The following is a 19,488-nucleotide window of genomic DNA, read 5'->3' as shown; positions in this document are numbered from 1 at the left end:
GTTTAAGCTTACTATTTTTCTCTACATTAAATTAAGAATTGTCAGAAGATTTACGATGATTTCTATGACTTCTATTATAAAATAAAGTTTTGTATTATACACTACCATAAATAACTATTAATTAAGTAGGTATAGTAGGCTATTGCTACGTGTAAGGAATACGCTAATTCAAAATAACGTAATTAAAGTTAGCATTGCAGTTTTTGCGTTGCTTGCACCTTAGCTCGCCGCTCGCCGACGCCTATGCTTAGGTTATGGTCTGCCTAGTGCCTATGCCTGGGCGCAGCTCTGTAATTTTGTGTGGTTTGCATAGATAAAGATATTACACAGCAAAATGCTTCTGAAGATAATAATATTAAATTATCCTAGCCAACAATATCATGCTGTAGGTGCCATGCTGCGGCCCCACCTGTCCACCCCCTGACTGCGGGCCTGTATGGGAATTCATTTTTTTTTAAGTAGATACCAGTGTCTGTTCCTTCCATTGTTATTGACCCATCCGCGTAGATGACTATGCCACTTTCGCATCAAAAAAGATGTGTTTCCCTAATATGAATTGAGGGGTGAGTTAGTTCGATCGCCAATCTTCTCGCTTCTCGCCCAGAATTCGAGAGTGGTCGACCTCAAAACCTCTGCTATTCAACACTCCCTTATTGTTCAGACTGAAGGATACCAGAGCGACCTGCTCTCTCACGTGGAGATCTAGTGGAGGCAGATCCAGAAGGGCCTCCATGATAGCTGGGGGGGGGGGTGTTGGCATCGCGCCTCTGCAAGTAAGGGTAAGTCTTAGCACATGATTATGAAGTGCTACGGTTGTGGAGAGTCTGATTCTAGGCACCAGAGCGAATTGCTCCATAGCAGAGCATAGGTCTTATCACGGCAGTGTAGAGCCACAAGACAATCCTTTCCAAAGTTTGGCAATTGCGCGGGGACGTTGCTGGATATGTTTGCTTCAGTTCAGTTTTTTTCCAAGTGTGATGCCTAGAACGAATCTGGAGGTGTTTTTGGAATAACAGGGGAGCTTTTTCTTATGAAGAGAACTAGCTCCGTTTTTGTCAGTTTGATGGACAAGGAGTGTTCTCTACACCATTCTTCGGTTACTTTAAGAGGCGACAGAGGAGGCGATAGCGCCCCACGCACGGGCATCCTCTCATACTGTGCACCTTAGTGTTTCTCCGGCCCTTCTAGAGCCTTTTGGGAATATCTTTCACTGAGATTTCCAGAAAAAATCATTACCGCCCATTTGGAAATACCATGTCCAGTGCGTTTACCCGATATGATCCCGCTTGATCTCTTCGTATGGGGATTCATTAAAAATCTTGCTTTGCTATCTGTTTTAGACAATAATGGAAACCTGTTGGACCATTATGCTTTAAATATAGTTGTTTTATTCAAATTTGTTTCTTGTTGTATTTAAATTCTTATATCTTCTGTTAATTTAATTTGATTCGTCTTTGTTCTTTTTTTTCTATTAAATTATTGCATCAATTCACTCATTGGATTGTTATAAATACGTACTGCTGAGCCGCTGTGGATTCTAGGTCTAATATTAACGGTAGAAAAAAATAGTTCGTAAATTAAAAAAATCCGTTTTTTTCAAAATATGTCAAAAATCAAAAAATGTTTCGGGGATTGATGAACGTTCTTAAACCTTTGAATGCGCAATATTACTCCCATTTAACCAAATTTGTAAATCTAACCGTTTTCTAGAATGGCCATAGTGGCCCTCCGTAGCTTGGAGACAGTGTAGATATCCAAAACTGGTGTCAATACTCCTTAACTGTATACCAACGACAACCATTTTTAAAGAATTTTCCGGCTACGCCACAGGGTGTCACCAAACGACTTTAAGGGGAGCATATTATGAACTTCATCGGTTGAAAGGTTGAAGTTGAAGTTCAACCCTTATAACGGTGTTTTTTTTTGTTCTTACGTTCCGGATGTGTTCACATCACTCTTAAAATTCACCCTCTGTATACAAAATGTAAGAAACAAATAGAATCGAAAATTATAACAATTATAAATTCAGACCCTGATACCCTGCTATACTGATTACTCTTGTACCTTCTTGTTAAATGCAGATACTTTTAAATTGAACCTTATAATTGATCATGTATATGCAAAAACCAGTATAAGGACTTGGCATAAAATTGAAGAATTTGTCAGGTTTAGCCAAGTAATTTACCTCAGTTAAGGAAACTTTGGCGATTAACGATTATCACGCGCGTGTAAAATAAAGCAGTTAACGTTGACACCAAAGCGCTGGCGACAACAGGTTATTTTATTGCCGCAATTTGAGGTGTCAGAATCAAAACAGTAACTTAGTTTCAATTGTTGGTAACCATTTCCTCCTGATAATTACGTATCATACCCTCACTATACCAGTAAGAACTAAAACAGGTTCTGCGTTTTATGCTAACAAATTAAAACTTCTCCCCTTGTCGGTTTTTTTACTATACGTTCTAAAACAATAGACGGGCTATCAAACAAACTACCACTCCGATCTTCCCATGAACCATAATTATGAGATGAGCTACCACGAGATTAGCGCAACCGTCTTCATTCCTTCCACATCAATAGTATGTACTTACGCAAATGGTACCCATCGTTTTATTTTTGAAGAAGGGGTCGTCTTCGGTTACTTCAATGTATCGAAACTCCCTTCTTTAATTTTTTAATAGAACTTTTCTGGGAGTAGCTGATCATTACTTGTGGACCAGTACCTTAAAGTTAAATTTTAAGAGGGGAATTGATTTACTTGAGAAACAATTACGTACTATACGTAGCTTAGGATGGTTTGTTAATGAAATTAGCCATACCTGCTAGTATTTAAAAGTCCCTATGACTTCAAAGTTACAAGCCGATATAACAAGAAATTATCTCATATCCTTTTCTAATTTTCAATCTTCTACTTTGCGAAGTTCTACAGGATTATAAGGGAGTTAAGTTAATCAAGCGGCACAGTTGGGTTCTGAGAGTTAAAAATGCCATACCGTTACCTAAGTAGGCTTAATTAAAATAAGAAAAATGTTTAGTAAAACACACACATAATTAATAGTTGAGGTGAACGAGTTCTTCTCTCATTAATTTTAAGACGTTATTAGAAAAACAAACAATTTACCTAAAGTCATTTATTTCCTTTTTTGGGAAGTAGAAACCCCGAAAGGTGATTAATAATCAACTACTAATAAATGTTATTAAATAAAATTGATGAATCGTAAATCACTCCTGCTGACAGAAGTAGAGCATTGATACGTGTACGCATATAACTAAGCTCGTTTGGCTTAGCCAAAAAGCTCTATGATGTAAGCGCTTTTCACTTAAATGACAATTCATGAGCATGTAAAACAGTTTAATTATATTATTGCAAAATACCTGGAGAAGAATTTGGTAATATTAAAAGTCGGTACAATTAAGCAATTCTTTTCCATCAAGCAAGGCGGAAGAACGTTTACGGAAATATTAAATCTTTTTGATCAGTAAAAAGCGATTCATCACTAAAACCTGTATTAAAATAAAGGCTTCGCATTAAATCAACTTATCGTGAAGTAAGCCATAATTGGTTGTTATTACAAAGAGGTCCTTAATAAGGACCAAAGATATGTATAACGAGTATTTTGTACACGCATTACTTATTTAAACTGTAAGTTCTTGCTGTAGGACGAAATATAAGATGTAAATTAACTTCTATATTGATTTAACACTCTGGCAGAAGCAAACGGAAGCCGCCGCCGTAGAATGAAGTTTTACAAAATAACATTCAAGTGTGAACCTAGTATTTATTATACCCTCAAGTATGGGAATCATGCAATATCTGATGGAACTGTAATAGGTAGTCCATTTCTTATTTAGATCGTGTATGATAACACAATTGGTTATAAATCACACGTGAGGTGTTAAAAGCGCTTTGTAATTATGGGAAAAAAATTATCTTACGTAATGTATAAGAAGATGCACGCAGTATTATGTTGTAAATGCTTTTTTGCGTACACGAATTTTGTGGTTATTAACCTATAACCAAATCCGCTATTTGGTAATGTATGAACATCGTATGGTTCAGTTCCCGTCACGATTTAATGATATAAAATAAAAATATGAAATTTAGTTCACCAGGGTTGGGAAATTTTGCAAATATTTATCTTAATATTGTAGCGAATATTCCAGAAATCTCGATAGACATCGAGGTGCCATGAAAGATTAGTCATCGCCGTAAAGAACGAAGGCGAATGAGGCGCAATATTTCCGAGAAATTTGACGGCTTTGTTCTAGAACATTCGAGAAGACTCGCAACCACTCGGGAACCCTCGAGTTTACTATATTAGCAAACAAAATTGCGTTTCAGGACAGTTCTAATTTCAACGCCGAAGTAATAAACAGATCCCGCTCTTATAAATTGTGTATATGTGAGTGATAAATAATATTTTAACTGTTATAAATTTATTGTTAATTAATTGTAAATACGTTTAATTGGTGTCAGGTATGGGGTTATGTTTAAGTAAACAATTACTGGAAGCTTATGCCAATAGTGATCAGGGATTTCCTATGTCTACTTTCAAATAATCAAGTTTTCTGAAGGACGCCTATTTTTATGCAATCAAGATAACTTCTTGAAACATATAATTAATAAATATCTGGCTGTCATATTAATTATTAATTTGAATATTGTTGCTTTGGCTTCACAGAAAATAAATCTCGTGCGCTCCTTTAACTGTTACCGGCACTATACCAATTGGAAATATCAACTTTTTCTTTAGTTGAATACATCGCACACGAACGAAAATTAGAAAACGGGAGTCAAAGCGATAATATTCAAATTAATTAATATGAAAGGCAGATCTTCATTTGTTGTAGGTAGTTATTTTGGTTGCATAAAGTTTGGCGTCCTTCAGCAGACTTTTTATCATTTAAAAGTAAACATAAGAAATTCCTATAGAAAATACCTATGTCTACTCTACATGAATATCACTGTATAAAAAAAAATTGTGCTGTATTTTGTTACTAAATTGAATATCCAGAATAAAGAATTTTCGATTTTACTCCAAAAAAGTCTACATTTTGTTTCAAGAAGGGATATTTAACCCCAGCCTGTTACAATTTTTCATGAAGATGGTTCCAACATTTTTTATATACCACCAATGGATTTTGAGGAAGGAATGCGAAAAATCCTGATATTAGGACTTGTTTCGAAAAAAGTCTGAAAACAAGGAGATTGTATGCTCGCTTTGCAAAAGATAAGTTAAATTTGTGAAGGATACATTTATTAAGTTTTTCAAATAAATTCATGTAGTTTAAATAAAAACCGTTCGATTCTAAATTAACATGTTACGAGTACATGTCGCATAGTGTACATTTTAATAAAATAATACTATTTCTTAGACGTAATTTGATTTTGAAATGTTAATTGGAAACCTAAAAAATCATTTTATTTACTGCCAATTATCGCTCATTACAAAAAACATGAAGAACTACCTAATTCCCATAATATGGAATATGGGAATATGTCATATAATGTTATCAAAAATAAGAAAAGATGCTTTTGTTGTATGGCGGAAATATATTCAATCAAAATTTATTGGCTTGTTTCCCAAAGGGCAAATGTCAACTGTTTTCGTATTAGAAGGTACATTTTAGCTAAATTTGTATGAGTAAAAAGGGCCAATGTCTATATTATGTAATAGGAAAACTTAGTAATAAAAGGCTAAAGTTGTTTAGTTCAAATAATTGGCATAAAATTAGAAGAGAGAGCTTGAAAATTAAAGAAAAGGTTTACACATCAATAAAAGGTAAAACAGTGCCTGAATCTGAAAAGTGTTTGAAAGGTATAGTTAAAAAAATGCTTTTAATAATGTTCACACAAAGAAAAATAAGTCATTCCATAATCTGTTTCGAGAGGTACAAAATAGTCATATTCAGGAAATAAAGAAAAGAAATACAAAAGCTAAGAAGTACATAGCAATGAAAAGAAAGTAGGAGACGTTACCTACACATAATTTACTATCTCGAGTAACACACAGAAAAAATCGAAACCTGTCAAATTTTAAATTATAAATCGGCCCTTTCGTACAAACAATTTAACAGACACGTTGCTTACGTTACAAAACCAAATATGGATGCGCTCTTAATTTCGAACAATATCAAAGGAATGTAGCAGCCATAAGTAAAAACATTAGGGGAACCCGGAGCAAAGTGAAATTAAATATACATCTGATATTTGTAGCGAATTTTTGTGAAATATATGCGTAATAGAGGCACCATAGTGGAATCACGTCTACCAAAATTGGAAAGTAAAGGAAGTGGAAAAGATAACCTACTTCTGTTATGATGCACAATAGGGCAAAGTAAAAATTTTTAAATGAAGCAAAGTGGAATTAGTTTTCAAGTGATGTGTGCAAAGAAAAAACCGAATAAATATAAAATTTTCATGTTTCCCCATTTTAAATTTCACTTTGCCCCGTATATGGGGCAAAAAATCGCAGTAAAATATATGCTCTCATTATGATCCTTATGTTACACCAGTTTGTAAAGAAATCCTATATTTATCCTATAAACACACTACCATTATTTAAAATGTTGCTTTCATCAATTTATGAATTGTTTGGTCTTAACCTGTCCACTTTGCCCCGGGTTCCCCTACTGAAATCTTAAATGGAAGTCAGAAAATTCTAAAGAAAGTCATGCATTTTCTAAAAGCTATCAATTTATTTAAAACGATATAAATAAGAATAATAAGTAAAACGGAAAAACATCAGGCCTTTGTTGTCGTTTACTTTTCCTGAAAACAAAACAAAAAACAAAAAGATGAAATGTGCCAGATTTTCAAACTACTCCGATATGATTAAGAACATAAATATATTGCTATGTTGTATTCATACAAAAGCAAAGAAAAACGTATACCTACCGTACATTTTCAGTACGAGGACTTTCCACAGCTGATAACAATGTCGATAACGTTTCTACTGACATGTACGGCAGTAACAAATTTATACGAATAATATCAAATAATGAAAAATTATACGATGCCGTGCATATTGGATGGCACGTAATTACGAATAAACTAAAAACCACATAAGGCTTAATCCGAAACGGTTATTTCTTGCATACAAGTTTTGATAGTTTTAATTTTGTCAGAATAATCTTACATTTTACATAATATTTTGGAATAGGTATGGTACATTTTGCTGTGATCTTACAATCAGGTCTCTCTCGAGATACAATCACCTCCATTATCACACAAACTGAACAAAATGAAAGAATATGATGAAGATATATTAGACAAATCTTTACAACGGTGTAATATGTATCCTTTATACCTTTATTACTGCACTTACTTCCTGAACTTTTAGTAAAATTGACTATGTGTATTTTTATACACAGCCAAAGAATCTAATTTTCATTTTTGAACAGTAATGCGCCAAAAAATACATTCAAAAATATTACAGACTCTTTTTAAGAACTATTCGTTTGCAAACTGTTCATGGTTTAGAAAATTTTACTAGGAATTAAAACCAGAATCATGTCGCGTCGTCATATAGAACTAAGATAGGATTTGTATGGACGGTGATTAATTACTTTCAGGCCTCCTTTTATTGAAAATTAACCTGAGCATGTTCGAAAAATAATCATATGTGAGTAATTGTTTGTTTAAAATTTCCCTTAAAGATCAAAAATGCGACATGCGCTACCATCTACAATATTTATTCCAAACTGGTTACACCAGTCTTCGGTAGCCCATGCTACCAGTTCATAGTGGGTAGTTCTCTAGAAAGTTTATTACAGTCAGTTACCTGAAGTATTAGATTTCTTTAGTATTGAGCACCGTATGTTGGGTTGCAGATAATTCATAAACAAGTTCGTAAAATATCGCACGAAGTTTGTATTTTGTTATGCTGTGATTGTATATTTTACTATAATTGAAAACCAAAATAAAGACACCTATTCTAAGTTCTAAGAATAAATCACATTCGAATATAATTCGTATATAATTCACAGCTGCAAGATTGTGCAATTTCAATCCTGGTAATAGTTTTCCAAAGAAATCGGTGCACTAAATTTTATAAGACACAAATAAGAAATAATAAATTACAATAGAAGGTGGACATTTACTTGTCACATTTCCATTCACCTAACCCAAATGCCAAATGGACCACAATGGACTTACATAACTAAACATGCAAGCAGTTTTGAAAAGCTGCGTCAATTTTTGCAATAATTCGCACGACATTTTCACAATGCGCCTGTTTACAGCTATCGCTCAGTTTTACAGTGTCTGGAATTCGTTTAGCATTCGAAGCTTTTAAATCCTTGATCTCCTTCTTCGTCTCGTCAACGCACCCATTAGTGCTCGATATTGAGCAAAAGAAAATGTGAGATTTAACCGCGTCCCACTTGTTCAAGGCGTCATTCAGCGAATAGTTATAATCACAATCGTTGAGGTGTTCCGGATTAACCCTCTGTTGTAACGTAGCGGCGTGCACCTTGGCGCATTCCGAATTCGGGCCGGACGACGACGCAACCCTCGCTTGAGAATCGCGAATTTGCTGAGAGACGTTCAGTTTTCCGGTGGCAATTATGTTTTCGATCGGAATTCTGGCTTGGCGGATTAACTCGTTGGTTTCGTGCAGCCCTTCGCGGTAGAGTAGCTCCAATGCCTTTATGTCGATTGTACTTGGTCGAAGGGCTTGAGCTTGAGGTACTCCTATGGAAACAACCTGTGAATCAAAGTCGCTTAAGCTTAAGCGAGCAATGTGTACGTTAACAATCTTACCGCAATAAAAATTAAGGTACCGAATTCCATTTTACGGTATGACTGTGCAATAAAGATAATCACGAATGACAAATCCCTGTAAGCCGAACACTTTATAATTCAGGGTACCATGACGTAGTTATCTGTAAGGTAAGTTCCAGTTACTGATACGATAACGAATTGTGGTTTATTCTACTGCACATGCCATTGTTAAACCTATTATTAATTTTATTGGTACTCAATTTGCAATGTTGCAATATGAGATTATTTTTCAGGTACAGTCGTGTTTCATCTCGTATCCGAGTACGCAAAACGTATATCATATTTAGTTGAAACATCGGTTTTGGTGAAACTTACGTTGTGATTTCAATCTCCTCTTGATTTTCAAGTGCATCCACTACTTACATATTGCAACGTAATCCTTAATGTATTTAGAAAAGATTACGTTCCTACTTAAAATAATACATAAACGTGAAATGCTAAATGCCATGGTTTTGCTCAATGCTTTCTATGTGTGCCTAGCTCAAGTTTTGACCTCATCAATGAAGCCAATGAAATTAATTAAATGGTGACCGTCATTTAATATGTATACTGAAAGCAATTGAACAAGGTAAGGAACTCAAAGGGGAATTTGCACTGAAAATAGATAGGGCTATTTTTTGTATTTGATCCAGTGTAGCCTCCTCTAGCATTTTCTCAATTAGCGCTAAGCCTTCGCATTCAAAAACAAGTCCGTTCTTTCTTTTACACAATTTCTAGTACATTCCAAGAAAATGTTGGTTTTTCTTTTGGGTGTAAAGTCACTGTGCGGTTTTTCTTCTTTTTATTTATTTTTAGTAACCTCTTCTTGACTTCGATTCCCTAATTTTTACTATTTCCTCTTGATTCCTTGCTTTTGCTGTTCTTTTACTTTTTGGCATTTCTTTTCCATTTCGTGTTTTCTTCCCCGTTTCCCCTTTTTCGATGCTTCCCCTGGAGAGTTGGTTTTTGCTGCTTTCATCTTTTCCGTTTCGTTTTCTAAAAATAAATCGTGCTCTTCATTTATCTGGCATTAGTAGGCTAGGCATGTTCGTTCTTATACTGTTTGTCATTTTGTGGGAGATAGAGAAATGAACATATTCGTTTGGATGTTAATTGTTGGTTTCATCGTATTTGCTCCAATTCCCAATTTAATTTCCTCCATAACTCATAAGCTTATCTGCTATTTCTTGTTCGTATTCTAACTGGCCACAGTATATGGTCGATAACAAGCAGCGTGATCATTTGTCTGTACCTATTATATCGTCGCAAGAATTTATTAATAGAGGGATGATTTAATTAAAGTTCTTATCTATACATCAAAGTAAAAAAACGTTTCTTAAAAACTCCATAAAATAGCTTGTTGCAGCAGTTCTTGACCCGGAAATGAAAAAGATTGTAAGATTTTAACTTATACCGAGGTGGACTCGAAAATTTTCAAAAATTTTTTCGCTATTTCTGTCGAACCATACCAAGTTTCGTCGTGATCTAAATTTTTAGGGATGGGACATCATCTTGCGGTAGAAACATTTAAAAATAATGCAAAATTGGAAAAGGTCTACGCCAAAATTTGGGTAGAACCGTTAATTCTAAACTTTGGGCCTATAGGGGGTGTAGCTACAGCCCCTACCGAACCAATCACTGCTTTGAATTACTTGGGAATAATGTGCTATGGTCCCCTACCACCAATTTACCACCCATTCGCACCCGCGTGTTCTGTGTGTTCAGTACGATCGGTTCAAAGTGCTAACTCCTTCGCAGACCTACTTAACAACTACAAGGATGTGACTACACCGCGAGTAGTCAATGATAAAGTCCCGCATTCAGTTACTTGCGTTCCATCAAATCCGAGCTTTCGGACATCGAGAATACCATCATTACAGCCCCTTTCGGATTAGTCGAGTTCCCGGTGGTCACGTTTGGTCTCAGGAATGTGGCGCAAACTTTCCAACGCTTCATCAATCATCAATCGGTCGCGTACCTCGACGATGTCTTGACCGCATCACCAAGCGAAGCGAAGGTGCATTTCGAACGAGTGTTTCAACGATTTCAAGAACATGGAATCATCATCAACGTCGTCAAATGCGAGTTTGGAGTGCCATCGCTCACATTCCTTGGAATGGACATCTCTCGCGAAGGTGTTAAGTCATCCGCCACCAGGATAGCAACTCTTAAGGACTTACCGTTACCAACCACCGTCCACTTCCATAAATGACATTTCCACCGAATCCGTTTCTTAAGCGAATGGATTGCAAGATCCGGAATTCCGGAACAGATTATAACCGACCCTGGCAGACAATTTGAGTGTATTTTCTTCGCTGAAATCAACCGGATCCTCAGAATCAAACATCTCCGTACTACCGCATATCATCCCCAGGCGAACGCTAAAGTGAAACGCCTCCATCGCACGCTCGACGCTGCGATCAAGGGCTACAGAAGCGAGCGATGGGTAGAAGTTCCTACCTACCATCCTTCTGGGTCTTCGGTCAACTCCCGCAGATGAATCTGGTTTTGAACCCGCATCATTCGGACACAACTGAGTTTGCTAAGACACTCAGATCCTCCTTCGTCAGCCCAAATCAGGAGAACATAGAAAGTCACGAATGTTCCTGCCGAGAAAACTGTCTCTTCGCATCAACGAACCATGCCCGGACGACTCGTGAATTTTCCAAAACGTTTCCCAACTTCCATACCACTGCGCTGGAGGGGGAGTAATGTGGCGATGCGCCGCATGCACATCCGGCAGCAAACTCAAAGGATTCATTACAGGATTAGTAATTCTTAATTTCTTACTACCTTCTTATTGGAACATCACAAGTTCTGGTTTAGCTATAGTCGCTGACATTCTCGGTTGCTGCAAGAAATACTTCCATGTATATTGAATAAAATGATATCCTTTGGGTAGGTTTTTAAAAATTTCTTTAATAAGTAACTATTTATTTATTTTTAAGTGGGCAGGGTTTCAACCAAGGCTGTCCCACTACAAGGTTAGTAGAAAACTAACCTTGGCCCCACTACATATTAACAAATATCCATGTCCGAACGCAAGGACCTTTAGTACTGCGGTCAAGCTTCGACTTTCCCATCCTCTACCATCCTAGTACACAGTAATTTAAAATCTTCATCATTTGGCCGTACTGCATTGTTTTTGACGATTTCTGTTAACAGGTTGAGATTTTTAGTTACATTTTCTTGAATGGTAATTTTAGTTAACGCATTGCCTTCCTCTATTCTCGCTCCTTTGTGTTGATGTTCTACCCAGTATTTGATTCTTTCTTGTAAATCGATCATCTCCATGCCTTTTTCTCCTATAAAACTTGCAATACTACTTTCATACTCGTTCCCTACTATAGATTCGACATTCTGATGATTTTCCTGTTTCCAATAATCTTTTTTGTGCTTCTGATGCTTCTCTTATTGCGGCTGCAGTTATCCTTCGTGTAGCTTTTGAGCTTCGGTTCGTCTATCTCTAACAAAGCTTCTCGATCAGCGAATTGAGCTTTTATTATTGGTTTAATCGAGCTTACTAGCAAATTGCCCATTCCCCTGACGTTTTTCGGATGTTTAGCTTATTTGACTGGGGGTTTTCCGATTTACTTCTCCCGGCTGATATGATTTCTGGCTCTCCTAGTTCAATGACAGGTCGGCTGGGATTTTCCGTTCGCTCTTCACCGGCTAAACGGACTCCGACCGCTACCTTCTTTCTCTTTGAGCACCTGATGTCTTCAGTCCATGAACCGAGGCGTTTCGGCGGCTTTCATTTTAGAACTTTTAAACTGCTTAAACTGGCCTGTTATGATGCCTGATTATTATAGAAAGACCCCTAGCTCTTTAGTGTTCCTTGATATCCTAGTAGTTGAGGTCTCTGGCAATCCTTTTACTATGTATTAGTATGGTTCTTTAAATTCCCAGTCTACGGTCCTGTCCTTCCAAGCCGACGGTACAATCCTATAGTTGTCCTTTTCTTTCTTTTATGATGACGATGTTGCATAATTTATTATCTGACTGTAATACGCAAAAATATATAAAAAGTGCGATTGCGCATTGAAAATATTTGATTTTACAAAAGTTATAAGCGATTTGATTGAAAGCTTACAGGGGCGAAAATTAAAACTAGAATCATTGTTTTCCTTCAAATAAAAATCAATAAGGATTGTGATATTTTCCCGCTGTTACTTCGCAATGAAGAGAAAAAATCCTAGAACAGTTTTAAGGCAGTAGTCCATGGTTTCCCGTTCATGGTTTCCTGAAAAACCATAGAGCTAAAAATTATGACGAGCTGATTTTGTTTTGCATCATGGGGTATAGAATTCACAGGTTACATTCTCATTTAGATAGAGATACCGGATAATATGGGATCTTATTTGGAAGAGCAAGGGAAACGCTTTCTTCATCAAGACATAATGGAACTTGGACACGTTACCAAGGCCAGTACGATGAAAGCATGATGGGAGATCATATTTTGGGGTTGATAAGAGAAACTTCCGTTGAACATGACAAGAAAAGCAAAACTGTCGATTTTTAAACATTTGGACAAACAAAATATAAAATAATGTAGGATCGTTATCTTTTGCTATGTAAGTACCTCGGTAAGTACATATTTTAGGTTTATTTATTTGGTTTTTTCATTTTTTCACACAAAATCAGTTTGTGGCTATACAAGCAATAAAAATAAGGTATGTACGACTATACATCTCATGTGTAAAAATGCTGTACCGGTGTTATCTTTGTTTGCGCCCGTCCACCACACGTGCCATACTGCCATAGATTATTTTTATTCATAGGTAATGCAAGAAAGTGAAATTGAACCGAAGGAAAGTTACCGCATTATAAAGTTCATAGGTTTAAAAAGTGGTAAAGATGATGAGAATGATTGGGAAGTGTACATTAAACCTTATCATTTAATAGGATTTTCCGTTACCTTGAATGAAGATCAACCTGTCCTGTCCCCACCGCATTTCTTCTTATGACTATAATTATTTATAATCAAAAGGGTTAAAATAATAAAATAATCTAAACCTTTCTATATTCAAAGATGTCAAGGTAAAAAAAACACACCAAGCGACAGGTGTCCTCAAATAAAGAAAATTGTATATATCAAACATGAGAGGAATAGGCAGATCGTATTATCATTGACTGAGAATGGCAATGATATAACAGAGCCGATAAGCTTTATTACACGTTCTTTGGGATAGGTATCTTGTGAAAATCTAAATCTATTGTTTCATAGGTGACCCTACGGTCGATGGTTAAACTTCTAAATATTTATCCTTATAACGAGACAGTAATTCTGATGGTTAGTTAATAATTATTGTACTTGGGAAGAAGCTTATCACATTCTTAAGCAAACAGTGTTTCCTCATTTATTTAGAATTTTTCATTTTGTATTTGCAAAGTGACGTATATATGACGTAGTAAATTAGCATAATACGTACAAATGTAACAAACAATACCTATGTCGCGAAAAAATCTTATATAAAAGGGTTTGATAAGTCGTTGAGACGATATATTTTTACGAATTTCTAGATACATCAACACCTATCCGCCTTTTGGTAACCTTTTTTAACCAACTCACCCAAACTGAAAGAATGCAGCTAATTAGTATTGCCTTGTTAATAGTGCATGTAAGTACTCTTACGTTTAATTTATGGGTGCTAATACGGTAATCCTTTTACAGGCTGTTTTGGTACAATGCGTTTTTCATATCGAAATGCGAAGTTGCAGCGAAACAAGTAGTAAATACATACGGAACCAATATATCAGTGAAGTTTATTCAGAAATCGAAGATATTAGTGACTTATGGAAGCCACTACTTTCCTGCGCTGTGGAGGTAAAAAGTACATTAACACTTTTAAGGGCTAACATTGAGAGTGCTATATCCGTTAATAATCACCAAAAAAATCAATGCTTAAACTATTTGGTTGCCCAATCTGTCAATATCGAAAAAAAATACATGGGTTTTTTAAATGGAAAGTGTCATTGGACTGTTGGAGGAACCACCAAAGATCCTATTAGACACATTCGTGAAACCACATTAAACCTTGAAAGATGCACACGACATCCAGGAGAATGCACTTCAATTATAAAATGTTGTAAGCGTGTAGTGGATGACGCTAACATTAAAGATGAAGTCAAAATTGTAACAGCTCAATATCAAAGATGTTATAGACGTGAATGTAAGCGAATTAAGAGCGTGATTGCTTACATGTGGGTTGGAATGGCAATTTACTGCAAGCTGCAGAATCCTTCTGTATCAACTGGGTCTCCCATTGGAGTAACGGAAACAACTCCACCCCTAAATACACATCCTTTCTTCATATCGACTACAATACCGACAACTGAACCGCTACCTACTGATTCAACGACGGAAAACCCTTCGATATCAACTGAAACACACCAAACTGTGTCTACCACTGAACTAACGGAAACAACTCCACCCCTAAATACACATCCTTTCTTCATATCGACTACAATACCGACAACTGAACCGCTACCTACTGATTCAACGACGGAAAACCCTTCGATATCAACTGAAACACACCAAACTGTGTCTACCACTGAACTAACGGAAACAACTCCACCCCTAAATACACATCCTTTCTTCATATCGACTACAATACCGACAACTGAACCGCTACCTACTGATTCAACGACGGAAAACCCTTCGATATCAACTGAAACACACCAAACTGTGTCTACCACTGAACTAACGGAAACAACTCCACCCCTAAATACACATCCTTTCTTCATATCGACTACAATACCGACAACTGAACCGCTACCTACTGATTCAACGACGGAAAACCCTTCGATATCAACTGAAACACACCAAACTGTGTCTACCACTGAACTAACGGAAACAACTCCACCCCTAAATACACACCCTTTCTTCATATCAACTATAAGTTTTACAATACCGACAACTAAACCGCTACCTACTGATTCAACGACGGAAAACCCTTCGGTATCAACTGAAACGCACCAAACTGGGTCTACCACTGGACTAACGGAAACAACTCCATCCCTAAATACACACCATTTCTTCATATCAACTATAAGTTCTACAATACCGACAACTGAATCGCTACCTACTGATTCAACGACGGAAAGCCCTTCTGTAACAGAAACCCACCAAACTGAAGATGGTATTACGATATCTCAAACTAAAACATCAGCTCAAGGGCCATAAACTCGCACCACCACCTTCTGAGGCTGCCCATTGAAGCCTTCGGATTGAATGAAACAGTTCAGCGACAAAATGGAATTTCCACGACACCAATCGGTTAATTTATTATATTATTTATACATTATCTATTAAAGTAGAATTTATAATTTACACCTATCAATTTCCTTGCCGATTTTAAGTATTTAAATTGCAACAATAATCGCGGGCAATGTACTTGTATAAAAGTAAGGTCTACATTTGTCTATTTTGAAAAAGTTTGCTTTCAAGTAGCTTATGGCTGGTTTACCACTGTTAATGTTTCATAATTTTTTCGTAAATTGAATTCTAAAAAGACAGGTTGATTCGGTTCTAATTCCAAGATAATAACACCATAGCATATAGTGACCAGTTGGTATTTGGGAACAATTCTTCAGCCCCATTCCGATTTCTAGAGTCAAGATTTATCGATAGCGAATCGGAAGGTGAAAACGTCGTTGATTATCTGGAGAAGCCACAAAAGAATCAGCTACTGACTTGATTCTTGATGCTTTGTTTTGTTTGTTGGTTTGTTGTACTAAAACCTAACCAAAAAACAGTTTTATGTTAGTTTTTAGAACCAGTTCGCCCAACCCGGAGGCGAAAATAGTAAAAGAATTTCTAGAACCCATTTACTGCGATCATTTCAAGTGGAAAAAGGCCGTCTCTATAAAATCTTTAAAGGCATGAAACCTCGATGCCTGAGCTCTTTTAATAGTGCTAGCATCCTTCGTGCCATAGTGTGTACTATTATTTTGGAACGTGATTTTTAAAAGCGACATTTTTACGCCATCAATGTATTTCCTCTGTAAATCCATTTAGTTCCGACGTGATAAAAGAAAAACATAGTCCATGGCTACCTAGACTAAAAACTCGTGAAAACAGAATAATTAATTTTTTCGCGTACAAGAAAAGATAGAATAATCGTTATAACCTTTATTTGAAGTATTGTTGCGTAAAATAATTAGGAATCGTTTGCGCAAAGAAAAAGTAATTTCCCATGTTAAACGCCTATGTTCCACTTTTCGATTTACACCCTGTACATTGCCTTTTAGTCGTTACGAAGATTTCACCTTACCAAAAACGAGAACCGACTTTATCTACATTACCTACGTTATTTTTGTCACTCCGAGGGTTCATTCGTGCTAGTTTATTTTTATTAATGCATTGTAAAGTAGTTTTCTTGAAATACGCCACGTTCATGCTTTTATAGATATCACCAATTTGTACGGAAGATTCGTTGTCGATCAAAATTTTGCTTTTGTTTAGTTAACCTAAATTGAATTATTGGTTCTTATTAAGTGTTAATTACGTTTTTAGTATACCAGTTACCTGATTAGTGTCAAACGTTAGACATTGTTATCGCCATATTTATGTGCTGTGCTATTCACTATCTCTCTTGTTTGTTTGTTGTTATCTGTTACAGGTAAGGCAGAAAAGCGCCTTTCTGAATTCAGACAGCCGTTACGACCAGAGTTCAAAGGTAACATTTTCGACTAATCCTTGATATAACGTTTGATTACATACTGGTTTTCGATACAATCGATTTGTAATTACTATATTTGTTTGAATCGTCATTTAACAATTGCAGCTCCGTTGTTTTCTATAGAAGCCTGTTTTGATATCGATAAGTTCCGAAACTGCAAGTTGATTTCGTTTTTGAAAATTAAATTACCTACTTCTAAACGTTAGATCTACATATTGCATATTTGTAATATTTTGAGATCATTTATTAAATTACCCTCGACTGTGGTAACAATTCTTGTTTATGTTCTACCCTTTCAATTATTTTATTTCTGTAGCTTATCAAGAACAGAACCGGATCTCATTGTCTGCCTTTCGGCAAGAATTCTCTTTTCGCTTTTGAAATTTACTAAAGATTAAGTGGCGCCTATACGGCTTACTATATTTTTCTTCGTTTTGGCTAGTGTGCGAGAAACACATTATTCACCCCGACCCACACGCTACACTGATGTGTCAAACTGTGAACTCGAGTTGAAAAACTCCACTTTCTTCTCTAGTTGTACAAATAACTATTGCTTTACAGGATTGTTCGCCTCAAACCCTATTTACTGATACTTAATTTTATTGGAGCAAAGGAGTACCTTAAAGAAAATAAGAACCGTTTCATAATTCAATGGAGATTATTGACTTTTCATTTATTCTTTTTCCTTATGAGGCCAGAAGAGGATCACTAACTGACAGCTAGATATAGCACATTTATTTTTATATAATTACATAACAAAAACCACCCCCATTTTGAATTTTATTAGGGTTTAAAACTATCAAATACTTTCTGGAAGGTGAGGCCGAAGAAATAGCTCTCGGCAAACTTAGGAAACAAAATTGCGCTGTGTTGCTTAATGATTTATGTTTGTTGGTACAAAGTGCTATTGGAAACACCCTGGGAAAAACAGCATGGTATTATAAACTTTTATTTTCCACCCATATAATTATCCCCTAAGCAAAATGTTTCGCGAAAAGTGTAGTCACGAGTAGCTTTTGTATTATTTGGTTAAATGGACCGTGTTTTTTCCGGTAAAAAAAACTTTCAGATCGAGTTTAATTGGAGGTAATTGAGTGTTTTCTCACTCTAATACTAATATTCACACTAAATCTCCCGGCGTCATAAAAAATCGCGTCCCATCTGAATGCCTGAGCATGCACAGATTAAATTGCTGTGTCCGGCGACACTCTTTTACTCCCACCTGGTTTCCGCTATGCCCCTATGTTCCTTGACATTTTCCCGAACTTCTAGAAAAATTTTGAACTAGGAAGCTAGGAAGATCTGAAGACGATCAAGTAACTGTTGCATTGGACTTTATTTGAGAATTGTCACAAACATTTTGAGTGCAGTGACAAAAACCAAAACGAAATAGTTATTTTTCTACAACTGTCAAAAAAACCTGTCATTTTCTGACGAATTTCGAAACGCGAAGTACTAGATTTTTAAACTGTTAATTAATAAATAAGGTTGCTCTTGACAACGTGCGCGAAATCGTCAACAGTGAAAAAAAGTATTTCGCGCACGTGACAAAGTTGAACTTAAACAGCAAATTTAATTAACAATCGGTTCAGTTGTAGAAAAAATATTGTATATAACGCTAACGCGAAGTTATTTCGCGCATTTGACTGATATTTTAACTCGGCTTCGCCTCGTCAAAATACTTTCAGTCTCAATGCGCGAAATTGAACTTCGCGCTCTTGTTATATAAATAACTATTATATAACAAGAGCGCGAAGTTCAATTTCGCGCATTGAGACTGAAGGTATTTTGACGAGGCGAAGCCGAGTTAAAATATCAGTCAAATGCGCGAAATAACTTCGCGCTAGCGTTATATACAATATTTTTTCTACAACTGAACCGATTGTTAATTAAATTTGCTGTTTAAGTTCAACTTTGTCACGTGCGCGAAATACTTTTTTTCACTGTTGACGATTTCGCGCACGTTGTCAAGAGCAACCTTACTTATTAATTAACCGATTAAAAATCTAGTACTTCGCGTTTCGAAATCCGTCAGAAAAT

The 19,488-nt window shown here is 36.1% G+C and overlaps 2 protein-coding genes across 7 annotated transcripts in view; one reads left to right on the top strand and one right to left on the bottom strand.

Annotated features, from left to right (window-relative positions):
- The window catches only part of LOC116167706 (mucin-5AC-like), a 28,063-nt gene extending 9,839 nt beyond the window's left edge, over positions 1 to 18,224 (top strand). For 2 of the 6 annotated variants that reach the window (XM_031483189.1, XM_031483188.1), the window contains 2 exons: positions 14,288 to 14,385; positions 14,439 to 18,224. In XM_031483189.1, the coding sequence (XP_031339049.1) occupies positions 14,350 to 14,385; positions 14,439 to 15,950 (1,548 nt within the window). In that variant the 5' untranslated portion in view covers positions 14,288 to 14,349 and the 3' untranslated portion in view covers positions 15,951 to 18,224. Of the gene's footprint in view, positions 1 to 8,940; positions 9,354 to 13,095; positions 14,386 to 14,438 lie in introns of those variants that run through there. The other 4 variants (XM_031483192.1, XM_031483190.1, XM_031483187.1 and 1 more) reach the window with 4 other exon arrangements.
- On the bottom strand, positions 8,059 to 8,928 carry LOC116167707. Its single transcript, XM_031483193.1, has 2 exons — positions 8,765 to 8,928; positions 8,059 to 8,708 (listed from the first exon to the last, which is right to left on the bottom strand). Exons 1-2 carry the CDS (start codon positions 8,792 to 8,794, stop codon positions 8,163 to 8,165), a joined length of 576 nt encoding a protein of 191 aa, XP_031339053.1. The 5' UTR covers positions 8,795 to 8,928; the 3' UTR covers positions 8,059 to 8,162.
- Positions 18,225 to 19,488: the final 1,264 nt, after the last annotated feature.

This window comes from Photinus pyralis, unplaced genomic scaffold (assembly GCF_008802855.1).
Source record: "Photinus pyralis isolate 1611_PpyrPB1 unplaced genomic scaffold, Ppyr1.3 Ppyr1.4_LG4, whole genome shotgun sequence".
Lineage (NCBI taxonomy): Eukaryota > Metazoa > Arthropoda > Insecta > Coleoptera > Lampyridae > Photinus > Photinus pyralis.
This window is presented reverse-complemented; position numbering and strand designations above follow the sequence as displayed.

Excerpts from the sequence above, each read along its gene's own strand:
- LOC116167707 (XM_031483193.1), bottom strand. The coding sequence starts at position 8,794 with ATGGAATTCGGTACCTTAATTTTTATTGCG. Across the intron at positions 8,709-8,764 it reads GTACCTTAATTTTTATTGCG|GTTGTTTCCATAGGAGTACC; the intron begins GTAAGATTGTTA and ends TTTGATTCACAG.